The 13,273-nt window shown below is 39.3% G+C and overlaps 1 protein-coding gene across 1 annotated transcript in view; it reads left to right on the top strand.

The window, feature by feature from the left end:
- LAMA2 (laminin subunit alpha 2) overlaps positions 1-12,810 on the top strand; it is a 576,898-nt gene extending 564,088 nt beyond the window's left edge. Inside the window, exons 59-63 of the mRNA XM_019520301.1 lie at positions 3,493-3,648; positions 6,201-6,354; positions 6,656-6,786; positions 8,427-8,649; positions 12,046-12,810. Of these exons, the coding sequence (XP_019375846.1) occupies positions 3,493-3,648; positions 6,201-6,354; positions 6,656-6,786; positions 8,427-8,649; positions 12,046-12,203 (822 nt within the window). The 3' untranslated portion in view covers positions 12,204-12,810. The remainder of the gene's footprint in view (positions 1-3,492; positions 3,649-6,200; positions 6,355-6,655; positions 6,787-8,426; positions 8,650-12,045) is intronic.
- The last annotated feature ends 463 nt before the right edge of the window (positions 12,811-13,273 follow it).

Here is a 13,273-nt window from a genome sequence, read left to right as displayed (position 1 = left end):
AGGTGGCCCTCCTCTGAACCCTCTCCAGGCTGGCCACATCCCTATTAAAGTGCAGTGCTCAGTAGTGGACGCAGTACTCCAACTGCAGCCTGACCAATGTCGCATAAAGGGGGAGCATCACCTATCTGGACCTGCTTGAGATGCATCTTTGGATGCATGACAAGGTATGGCTGGCCTTGCTGGCTGCAGTCTGGCATTGGCGGCTCAAGTTCATCTTGGAGTCAATAATGACTCCAAGATCCTGTTCCGCCTCTGTGCTTTCAAGAGGGGAACTCCCCAGCCTGTATGTATGCTGTGGATTCCTTCTCCCAAGGTGCAGCACCCTGCATTTGTCTATACTGAATCCCATCCTATTCTCATCTGCCCACTTTTGTAGTCCATCTAAATCTAGTTGCAGCCTCTCTCTCCCTTCAAGTGTGCCCACCTCGCCCCACATCTTAGTGTCATCAGCAAATTTGGACAATGTGCTTTCAACCCCCTCATCCAAGTTGCTGATGAAGATGTTAAACAGTCTGGGCCCAAGGACTGAGCCCTGGGGGACTCCACTGATCACATCTTGCCAGGTTGAGTACAACCTGTCCACCACTACTCTCTGGGTGGGCCCCATCAGCCAGTTTTTTACCCTCCAACTGTGTAGGCATCAATGCCACATATTGTTTATTTGTATTACCATAATACTCAGAGCCATTATTAAGGACTAGCCCGTATATATAGAACAAAAGAGTTACTCCCTGCCACCAAATACTTATAAAGTAAGATCCTCATGGAGGTTATCTTTTCCTCTTTATAGCCCATCTCCTCCAAAAAGGAGATGAAGCATAGGGAACAACTGATGCAACATGGTCTCACTTTCTGTTGCTGGAAACTGTTCAACATGGAGTCCGTGCTTACAGTGCAATACAGAAGGTGTGGTTCAGCTGTGGATCACAGCCTGCAAAAGAGAACAGGGGCCACTCCTATGAGCCTCGAATAAGCCCAGATCTTTTAATTTCCAGCCAAACCACTGGGGGGCAAAGAAAAAAAAGTACCAGAATATTTTGCAAACAGGAGGTTTCGTATGAACAAATTCACTCCAGTGAAAACCGATGTTCCATTGAAGAACAGCTTAGAATATTTTTAAGAAACAGCAGTGAAGATGCAATACTCAATGTTAGTCATGACAAAATCACCAAAATAGTGTGGCAGTTAGGACCTAAAGGACCCTTCCCTTATCCTAGTGTCCTGCCTTACCAACCTATCCTTACATCAGCTCCTAACTTCCGGCATCTGTATCACACTCCATTTCAAAGAAACACAATGTGAAAAAGGTGGTGAGGAATGAGCTATCCTGACCCCATAACCTGATCTTGCTGCTGACAAGGTCAGCTCCCTAGTATCTCCTACATGTTACCTAAAATCCTATCACTATCCCATTTGACAATATGCTCAGCACCAGCAAAATATGTTAGCTTTCTGCACCTTAATACAAATTGGCCTGATAGACCTCTGTGCTCCAGAGGATGATAGGGTGAATGTAAATAACTGTCATAGCAAGACATTTGAGCTGCTTTTGGGAATTTCAGGAGAAGTTTAGAGACACTTTTCATGGGTGTCTCCAGTCCTTACATCTGCCTTTCCTTCTTTTGAAACCCATTTCCAAACCATATGATACTGTTATTGCCCTGGATCATTAAATCTCCATCTGATGCCATATCATAGCTACCTAAACTCTGTGTCCCCTTTATAGTAATAGTCATTCCCCGATGTCTTCACTACTGACCAAATCCCCCTTCTACCTAGCTCAGCACCGTACCCCAGATTCACTACCCGTTTGTCCCCCGTGCACTATTACCAAAACTTCCCAACTCCTGTCAATTGTCAGTACTTCCTACTGCAAATACAGAAATACACAGCACATGACTGGTGTGCTGTGACACTGAACAAAGAGAGGACTTTTGAAAAGCAACACCAAGAAAACAATGTGCAGTTTTTACTATTGAATCAGTTAACTGTTGAACAGTGGTCTTTACAAAAGCTACCACAGTTTTGTTACATGCACACTCTTCTTGGTACTTAGCCCTTTTAATACACAGAAGTATTGTTGCAGAGACTCTGGCACAATCTTTGGAAAGAAAGGGACTTAAAGCAGAGGCATAAAAGAGCAGCTGGGCACCCAGGGCAGTAGCAACAGCATGGGAGCATCAGCAACTACTTACCACTGGCACTGCCAGAGCAACCATATGATGGGACCTGTTATTTTTCTGCTTTCACCCTGCAAGTTGACACCCAGGACTGCTGCCCTGCTTGCCTTTTCATTGTTATTACAGACAGTCCTCAACTTACAACGTTTCGAGTTACAATGTTTCACACTTCTAACATATATAAATTGACACCCTGTTGCAACTTTCTGACGTCAGTTTCGACTTTACAATGCTTGATCTGATGCGATGTCACGCCAGTGAGCCAGTTCGCTGTGTCGCTTACCTCCCTGGAGAACATCTGTCCAAACTTCCTTGGACATTTTCTTTAAGAAAGCACGCAAGACTCCAGAAAAACCTGCAGCCAAAACTCCTGAGAAGAATCCAGCCAAGAACCTTTTAAAAAGTCCAACCAAGAGCCCTTGAAAAAGTTCAGCAAAGTCAACTCAAAGAAGTCCTTCCAAATCAATATGATTGCTATTTACAATATAAATACATTCATGTAGCTATATTACTCATCTATAATTGATCAAGTACAAAATTCTGGGGTATTTTTAGTGAAAATAGGGTATCGGGCCTTGGTTCAGGAACCAATCCCCCATTTATAACATTGTTTCATATGAGAAAATTGGTTCTGAGTTACAACATTTCAATTTAAGACATGGTTTTCAGGAACCAATTGTGTCGTAAGTCCAAGGACTGCCTGTATACTGACTTAGAGTCTAGGTAGAGTTAAAATTAGAGCAGCTCTTCAACAGTTGTAGTCCTTTGATTCACATTCCCCTTATCTACAAAGGAACCTAACTTAGCCTATTATCACTCGTACTCCAGCCTGAACTCGTAGTATATCTAAACTGGAGGAATATAAACTTAAGTCTTAAAATACTTGCCTATAAATTTGCAGTTATCATGATATCTTCCTACGTTTAAAAGAGTAGAAGCATTGCTATCATTGTATTACAATGATACAACAAACATTGTAATACAACAAACATTAAGCTTTCAAATGGCACCTCTTTCATGTAATAATTTTAATTAGTTGCTTACCACCATGTTTTTTATTATACATTTTGTTCTCTTGTTGCAAGGTCCCTAGCAGAATGATCCATGAATATAGCCCTATGCACTACCACAATGCAACTAATTAATAACAGTAAAAATGCCTACCTTTTTCTTTACATGTGGGGTTCTACACACAATGCTTCTTATCTGAAGTTAAAGTGGAAGCCTGGATTTATGATGAGGAAAGCATCCTTTGCACTAGTTATCTGTTACCAGAAAAACTTTTCTAATATACTTTTGATTTCATTTCTAGATAAAAATAGCCCGAAACAAGCAAGAAGGAATCCTTACAGTAGATGGTGTTTCAAACAGTACCACCAGCCCCAAGAGGGCTGATATCCTGGATGTTGTAGGAATGCTGTATGTTGGAGGATTGCCCATTAACTACACAACGAGAAGAATTGGTCCAGTAAGGGAGAAAGTTTAATAATAATAATTCTTTTTGTAGCCTTTAATTGTGTTTTGACAAGTAGCAGCATCCATATGTCTTTTTGTAAAATATTCAGGCAAATGGTTAACATTTAACTCTTTGAAGTCAGGAGGAGAACTTCAGTCATACTCCAGTTGATGCCAAAAATTGAAACGAACCTACAGATATTATTTGGGGGGAAAAAGAAGGGCATTGTGTGCTTGGCTGCAGCTAATATTTTGGGTGAATAGCATATATTAAGAGGGAGTGAAAGTCAAAGTAGCAGATCCATGCATCTGGATCTAAGAACCTGTATAGAGGGGTTGATGTGCTAATCAAATCTTCAAATACATTCCAGGTGATCAAATACCATTCCAGTCAGGCTGCTCTCCAGGGGCATAACCCACATATCACTTCAGACAAAATAAACATAAGACAGAAATTCTGTAGTCAGGCAAGCAAATCACGAAAATAACTTGAGGAAATAGGGTACCAGAAGACTCAGAATCAGTATCCTATGATAAAAGACCTACAAGATCATACTGACTGTTTAATTTCTGTTTATGATGACTGGATCAAGATAAATGAGTCGATCACTCGGATTATCAAAGCATATTTGGGGGCCTGAGCACTTAAGAAAAATATTTAACTATCCATCAATAGTCCAAAAATGTTTATACTGCTATCTTTGAAAATACAACCACAATTAATTGATGTTATTTCAAGGAAATGAGGTCACCAGAATCCTTTTCTGGAGTGAGACCTAGCCTGACGATGATAATCATAGAATCCTAGGGTTGGAGTGGAACACAGGAGTCATCTAGGCTCCTGGCAGACGTTAGACTTGAGACATCATTAACCTGAATGCACCACAGGTTTAGGGAATTAATGGTATGACAAAATGGAAAATCAGCCACAAAAATACTCCACAAACTATGGCTGGTGTAATATTTTGGTGGCTGACAATCAGTAATGGCATGATTGGAATCTAATACATTATCCCAAAATCCTACATCCTGCCGTGCACATGTAACATGGCAGGAGGCACAACTGTTGGTACTGAAGAAGAAATCCCATTGAACGATTGAATAAATGCGTGCCAGGTGCACTAGCTGTCTAGTCCAACTTCTAGACACGATTCATGTATTCATGTGAAATTCTGATGGTCTTAGTACATCCTGGGATTTTAATGGAGCTATGATTTCAAGTGTCACTTTATCAAGTTAAATTCAACACTTTCATCCTCCAAAAGCTGTATTGTGCTATATACTCTGAAGTATATAGTATATTTGCTAGTATATTGCTATATACTATGAAGATTTTAAAGCAAGTTGAACACATGTATCAACTAAGAGGGCTTCCTACTAATTATACATCATATATACATTGTTAACAACAAAATATATGCTAATTTCATATTAGTCTCAGAGTGGTGCAATACCCATGTTTTTGGTTTGCATCTGTTTCATCGTATTACAAATTTAATTTTAATTCGTCTCTTTGCAGTCCTGAGCTCTTATAATTTCCTTGTTCTAAACAAGATTTTCCACAAGAGTAACAGTAATAAGTTTTAAAAAATCAACCCACCCTTCTAGCAGAAAAATTCAAGTTCAAGCATTCCATAGCAAATTTCTAGAAACTTAATCAGAACCTTGAATTAAACTCATACATTTGCTTCACTCATTCAAATCTGTTAGGTTTTGACAATCTCATGGATTTGGAAAGTTTGGATATTTTGGTAAGAAAACTCATTGGCATGAAAAAGTTTTTAATCAGGTACCTTTTCTGAAATTGCAAATTGTCAGAATTTGTTAGTGAGCACAAAATTAGATTCACTAATTATGTTTGGTTGCAGGGGCTTTGTTCTTCAAAGTTCAGGGAATGAGCATTATGGCAAAGGCTAGGAGGGAAAAAATTAAGACCCTCTGGTAAACAGTATTTTAGATGCAATTCTAGACTGGCCATGGATAATTTCATATGGAAGACCATATATGAAGCTTGCATTTAGAAAGGGTTTTACATATGAATCAACATCGCCCAATAAAAGCATAGTTTTAACATATACAGTTAGACACTTGGTACAGTGATAAACAAAACATCTAATGACGTTTCAAACCCTCTTGAGAACACTTTCCTTGGCCTTTGGCCATTGGCTTCATTGGACAGCACATACAATACTCAGTTAAAGAAGTAAATTATGGGCCATTAAATTGCTGTATTGCTGATGCAATTTGTTACATTTCATTATGCAATATATTATTTTATGTCTCCTCCATTAAGCCAGTGAGATGTCTTAGTCTTGTGACATTAGATTGCTGAGATTTCAGAAAAAGTAACATAAATAATTTGCAATGTCATAAAGATTATATTCCAGTTACAATCAGATATTAAGGACTAACCCACATAAAATTTAACTCATTCAGATCCATATATCCAGCAGGGAATTAAAGAATCAAAATAGGGGGAACTTCTAATGATATGGGTGAGCCCTTCCATATGAGCATCTTAGTTCCTTTGGACAGTAACACTTTCCGTTTAAAAACTGAACACAGGTCGTCTATAGCATTGATGGTTGCATCAGAAATTTTAAAATGACAGAGGCTTCTATTGACTTGGATAATCCAACCTCCAGCTTCAATGTTGGCAAATGCTTTACCAGTGCAGAAAAAGGAACATACTTTGATGGAACAGGATTTGCTAAAACAGGTAATAATCTTGAATATTCCTATTGCTAAAAGTTATAGTTGGTGGGAATGGCACCAAAAATTATTGCTTAATCCACACTGGCTAACCAGCTAAGCACCTTTGAAATAGATCAGGTGTACTTCCAGCAAGATCTCATAAGTACCGCGAGGATGCGCCAGTATTTACATTGACTTCTTATAGACTAAAACAGTAAAAATATTGTGTTGACTTGATTTACTCACAGTATGTTGCATGTTATCATTAGCAATAATCTCTTGTATGCTTTGTTACTCTGTTTTACACTTCCCTTCCCTTCCCCCAGTTGGAGCTTATAAAGTGGGAACAGACCTTCGAGTGGAACTTGAATTCCGTACAACTCGAATGAATGGTGTTCTGCTGGGAATCAGCAGCCAGAAAATGGATGGACTCGGCATTGAGTTAGTAGATGGAAAAGTAAGTTGTAAATGTCTTCAGTAGGGATATGAGATATGATGTATCTGATCTCTGTAGAGCATTTTGAAAAGCATAAACAATTTAAATTCCAGATTATTACAGTAAAATCAAGATACGTGAGTTGAGATCAGGACCCCCATTATGGCTAGGGACAGACACTCAAAAAGCCTGAGCCTGAATTGATTCAATCTTTGCAGATTAGTCTAACCTGGCTAGACTGAATCAGTTCGTAACTGGACAGACATCCCAAAAATGCAGGCATATGCCTGTTGTGGCTCAGGCTAAAAGCCAGGGGATGCTAGAGCAGCCCTGCCTTCTATTGCACACTGCTGAGCTGAGGGGTGTGTGGCCAGGCCTGGGATGGTCTAAATAGGGAGGCTTCCCCCTGCTTCCCTCCTTCTGACCAGCCCAGCAGGGTATTGATAACACAGTGTTTATCACCTCATTAAGAAGACAACAGGGACATTACTAGCTACCTGCTGATTCTGCCTTTGTCCTGGCTACCACAGCATGGACTGTAGTCAGCATGTGGTCTGCTACCTAATACTGAAAGGTGTCTGGGAAAGGCAGAAGGGAGGGGGGAAATCCCTGCTTAGCAGGATGTGGGGAGGGGAGGAGGGGAGCAGGGGAAATCCAGGCAGATGCCTGCAGTCTCTGCTGAGCTGCATCCAGGAAGTAGGGGAGCCCTGCTGTGAAGCAGAGAGCTCCACCCAGCCCAGAGAGCATGCCAGGATGCTGGGGGAGTCTGGTTTAACTTAAACCAGCAAGGGGTCTGGGACAGACATTGTATAAACTGGTTTGACCCAAATCAGTTAAGTCTGATATTACATTCAACCAGGTTTATCTTAAACCAGTTTCAGCCATTTTCAAACTGGTTTATGTGCACTGAACATCTGTTCCATTACAGGTTTAAACCAGTTTCTGGTCACTTAAACTGGTTTATGTGTAGTGTCTGTCCCTGGCCTATATGCCAAATGATTGTTCCATTTCTGAAATGGTCTGGCTCTTCTAGTTTCCCTAAAACATAGTGCTTTATTCTGTAGTGCAGCTGTTTCCCAAATCGTAGTATCAGGATCTGTGTTAAGAAGAATGTCCCTAATCATGGATACAGTGTCTCTCACACCACATTTAGTTCCACCATTTCATTCCTTATACATATTTCTGGTCTTCACAACATTTTTATAACACATTTTATTCAGCAGCTGGCTGCACTTCCAAATGAAATAGTTTATTTTGTATATGATATGCACACAAACCAGCATTTTATTGTTGTTTAGTATAATTTGGCAGCAGAAAATGGCAAATGGTACCCACAAATTTGCACTTTCCTACTAATGTAGACCCCAGTGTTACCAATGGAACCACATGAGCAAGCTCTGTTGCTTTCAGCGGGGCTCAGCCTTGTTCAAGGACTCACCTCTGAGGAGCTGAGTACAAGATCAGAGCCCCAGTTGGAAATAAAATGGAACTAAAATGGAGCAAGGTGGCTTGAGTAGTATGAAAGCAGTCTGTATTTTATTTTAAATCTGTATATAGCATTTGGGAAGAGCTGACTTAATGGCTGCCAGGCTACCAAATTATGTATGATTATTGTTTTGGTAACCAATATATTTCCCTTCCTTTTATGTTACACTCTTCAGTTAATGTTCCATGTGGATAATGGTGCAGGAAGATTTTCTGCAATTTATGAACCTGATGTACCAGGAAGCTTGTGTGATGGACAGTGGCACAAGATTATTGCAAACAAAATCAAACACCGCTTAGAGCTGACTGTAGATGAGAGCCAGGTGGATGGTAGCAGCCCAAACAGAGCCTCCACATCAGCAGAAACAAATGATCCTGTCTTTGTTGGAGGATATCCTGGTGAGTATCAAGTGCCCAAAGACTCAGTACTGATATTCAAAAAGCCCAAGGTCTTAAAGTTTATTAGAGTGCATGCACTAACACCAGTGGAGATAGCATGGGTAAGAAAATTCAAGCTTGTATCCAATAAGAGCATCCATACCAAATTCCCAGATCTCATTCCAGTGGATTTTGAGAACAGGAGTTCTGCAGAACCAAATTTGTGTGTGTTTCAGCTATGAAATCCTACACATTTTCTTCTTCACCCTGTAATAAACACTCAGTTCTAGGATACTGGTGCACTTGCAGACAGGAAGAGAAAGAAAATATTCCTTTCTTTTCCCATTTAAACATTTTTCATACCCAAGCAAGTGGCGATGGTGTTTGGCAAACTAAAATTAAACTACTGAAAGGGTTTATGTGCTATTACTGGAAAAAACAATTGGTGCATATTGATCACATAGCATAAAGCTCAGAAAATTCAAATTAAAGATGTAGTGAATAGTTTTCAGAGGAAGACGAGGCTCCACTCCTGGGGTGTTTGTTGCCATAGCACATCCTGTTCTATTTTAAAGTCAAACAAAAATTGCCAATCATAAGCATTATACAAGTCCTAGAGAGCAGTCACTTCTAGCAGAAGAGATTAAATAAAACATCAAGCGTAGAAGCCTCGTTATTCATGTCACTGATAGAGAATATTCACAGCTAACTGTTCATAAACAATCAACAGGCCTATTTGGTGAATAACTTTTGAAAAGCAAATCTATGAATATTGTAAACTCTGCCTAGCACTGCTTTATGCTAATTCTGTAGTACTTACTAATATTTTGTGCTTTCTTGTGGGCAGAAAGAAACAAAGGATACCTAATCCAATGCCCACTGAAGTCAGTGTCCAGACTTTCGCAGGGAACAATAGACCAGTTTCTAAATCTTTTGCTTTGATTTTTACCCTGCCCATGTATAGAAAACAGAATACCCAATAATATTAGGGTATGGGCATGCTGTCACTTCTGCTTGGTATGACAGGCTGGGTAACTGCTGCATATTGTATAGAACAACGAAATGCGTATTTTTGATAGCTGAAATCTTTGAGTATCAACAAATAAGCAACCATAAGGAGATCTAGAATCTGAGCCTGTAGCACATCACCTACTTAAGGGTAACTTCCAAATTCAAGGTAGGTTACTACTCAATGAAAGTGTAGTACTTTGCTACCTCTCATTTGCCTAACTTATTTCATGGTGGATTGCTTGTTTGCCCGTACCCTTAGCCTTCAGCTTTTGCAAGTGTTATCCAAATGTATTTCTCTGTAGTTTGGCACCTATGAGAGAACCAGTTTTTATCATACTGATTAATGAATTGGGAGTGATGTGCCAAAAAGATGTTCAGTGCTGCAGTGTATTTACAACTCTAACCTGAGAACGGATAGTAACAAAATGCTTTCTGATAGAGTGACTTACTAATTCTGAGATGTAGTTAGCCGCAAGATGCATAGTTGGGTCTAACACTGAAGCCTGCATAAAACAACCTTACACCACATCTGTTGAAATGAACTAGAGCCAAATTCCAGAATTTGAAGCACTGATAAATAAGTTTACTACACACATTTGACCATCTCATTTTTCCTCTGCTGATTAATTCATTTCCCCCAGTACTTATTTTAACCTTCCAAATACCTGAGCATCTTCACATATTTTCCACTTCTTTAATCAGTCTGCTAAAGAATTGTATTCTCCTCCTGCCAAATGTGGAACTTTCCCAGCTATCCTTGCCCAAGCCACAGAGCAGAAAAGATTTGGTCCAAGGGCTGTGACAGTTTTTCTATGTGTACAAATGTCACAAATTTAAACTGCATTATTGTGGGATCTTACAGAACTAGAAATGGGGTCTGGATTTTCCAGTTCACTGAGGCTTCTCCATGCTGTATAAGCAGTGCAAAACAGCTATAAAGCAGTTGGCATGACCTAGTGAAAAATTCCCTCATGCAAAAGAACTCTGAGCCAGCAGCAAGCTGGCAAAGGCAACTCCAATACATCCTGTACCAGCCACCGTCTCTCTCCCCTACCAGGCAGGGTAGGGGAAGGACAGATGGGCCTTACAGCAAGGAAGAACAACCAGCTCCCTATTGCCATTTTTCTACAGCCTGGGAACTTCAAACGATTGTAGAGGGGAAGTTCTGATTCTCCCAAAGGATTAACATTGACTTCTAGGAACTTTGAATCTATAAAAGCTCTTTAGGGCCATTTCCAGTGTTTTTATGGCTCCCTTGGAGCCTTGTACAGTTGACCTCAGCATAACAAAAGTTCCTAGTTATATATACCTTTGGATGACATATATATATGGAACAAATATATATACCGTGTGTGTGTGTATACACACACACACATATACACATATGCGTGTGTGTGTATGGATGTATATAGATATAGATAGGTCTCTATATATCTATATTTATACACACATACACACATATATATATTCATACATGCATATACATATACACACACACAGTATATATATTTCTTCCATAGACAGATAGATAGCTAGACAGATAGATATCACACAAAGGTATATATAGCTAGGAACTTTTGTTACAGTAAGGTCAAATGTACAAGGCCCCAAGGGAGCCATAAAAACATTGGAAATGACCCTAAAGAGCTTTTATAGACTCAAAATTCCTAGAAGTGAATGTTAATCCTTTGGGAGAATCAGAACTTCCCCTCTGCAACCATTTGAAGTTCCCTGGTTGTAGAAAACCAGGGAACATGTATGTATGTAACAAAATACAAATGCCACCCGCCAAAATACATGTATGTATGGAACAAAATACAAATGCCACCCGCCAAAATTTTTTTGTTGAATTTTCTCCAAAAAATTCCTAAATCAGTACCTACAGCACAGACAGGTACAGAGTATTATGGCTGATGGGAAGACCTGACAGAAGTCTTTCTTAGGACTTTTTGTCACTTGTCAATGCTGTTCTGATCCCAGTCTCAAGCTGAGGAATCCATATCTCTCATGTAAATAGAACATAAGCTGGAGATCCACAGAAATGTTATTTTACCCGACACACCTTTTTGTTTGAAAACTGCCATTTGGTCCCCACAGAAAGTTTGAGGGAAGCTTTATTTAATTCTTTGCCACCCGAATAAAGCTGCACATTTAAAAAGCAAGATGTAAATAGTTTCTGATTTGTTGCTACTATCACAGTGTGGAAGGAGAAAGTCAGAAGACTTAATAGATACCACTAAATCAAGAATTTATCAAAATCTTTAGAGGTTTTGCAACTTGTCCGCTAAGGAATTATATGAAGCAAGTAAATGTTAAAGAAAATGTATCAACAAGGGGAGAAACTTAAAGAAAAAAAGTGGGTTGTCAAAGGGTCTTTTTTAAATTCTTTTCACCTCTTTTTTCCAGATGGCCTGAACCAGTTTGGGTTGACCACTAATATTCGCTTTAAAGGATGTATTCGATCTTTGAAGCTTACTAAGGGCACTGCTAAACCTCAGGAAATTAACTTCAGCAAAGCCTTGGAGCTCAAGGGTGTCCAGCCTATGTCATGCCCTGCCAACTAGCATAAGATCATTCAAGTGATATGGGTTGGATTGCATAAGTGCCTTAAAATACTTTATATACATTACATTCATAAATAAACCATCTTTGTGCAAGCATTTTGAGTTGTGTCTGTGATATATATATCCAAATAGCACTATTTCAAGCTACCTTCTGATACTTAGGGTTTTCTTTCTTTAAGTGAATGAAGTGATTTTTCATATCTAGTCTTCTTTGTTTTGAAATCAAATTGTGCAACTTAGGCGTTCAGTGAGCCAGCCTGTACAATACAGAGATGTGTAGAGGTATGGGGGGGCAGGGGGGGCGTGTGTGTGTGCATATTTGTGCGTGTATACTTCATAAAAAAATATGTTAACTTATTTCTAAGAGATTTTTTTGTTCTGGCTGCTTCCATTAAAAAACACATATTCAATATAATACTTTTCATGAAGATTCTGGTAGTGTTGCATGTACTTTCTCTGGTTTGATGTCCCATTACCATGCTGTGCATGGAATAAAATCAGTTTCCATGACTGGAATCAAGCAACATTGTGTACTTACTTAGACTATATCCTGTTGTTAAAAAGAATATCTTGGATCGAAATCTTCTAATACATTGTTTGAACAGCATTGGAATTGAATGTGCTTTTTTCTTAATGTTTAGAGCTACATTTCCTAATGGGAACAAGTGCAGCAGGGGTTAGCACACCAACTTTCCATACCTGGAGACTTGAGCTTAAATAGGTCTCTGATCTGAATGAGCGTGGTGATTATCTCTAGTATATATCTTATAAGCAAAATCCTCAGGCTGTTTTCATATCTGAGGCTTAGAATTGAAAAGATAAGAATACTGCAAAGAAGCAGAACTGATATAACTACAGAGGGAGTTGGCACAGCACACGTCTGTAATCTCTATCAATATCTTTTTATTGAACACTTGATCTAAAACAAGCTTCTAAAGTGCGGCCCCTTCTTTGGTAATGTCTCTGATGTTAACTGTCTTTATCAGAAGTCTGAAGGTGTTCAGAGAGAGGATACAAAGAATCTTTTTTACATCCTTAAAACTGTAAGAAGGCATGTACTGGGATTAACA

This window comes from Gavialis gangeticus, unplaced genomic scaffold (assembly GCF_001723915.1).
Source record: "Gavialis gangeticus isolate Ggan-Ray unplaced genomic scaffold, GavGan_comp1, whole genome shotgun sequence".
In the NCBI taxonomy this organism is placed as follows: Eukaryota; Metazoa; Chordata; order Crocodylia; family Gavialidae; genus Gavialis; species Gavialis gangeticus.
Note: the sequence above shows the minus strand (reverse complement) of the source record. Positions and strands in the feature narration are given on the sequence as shown.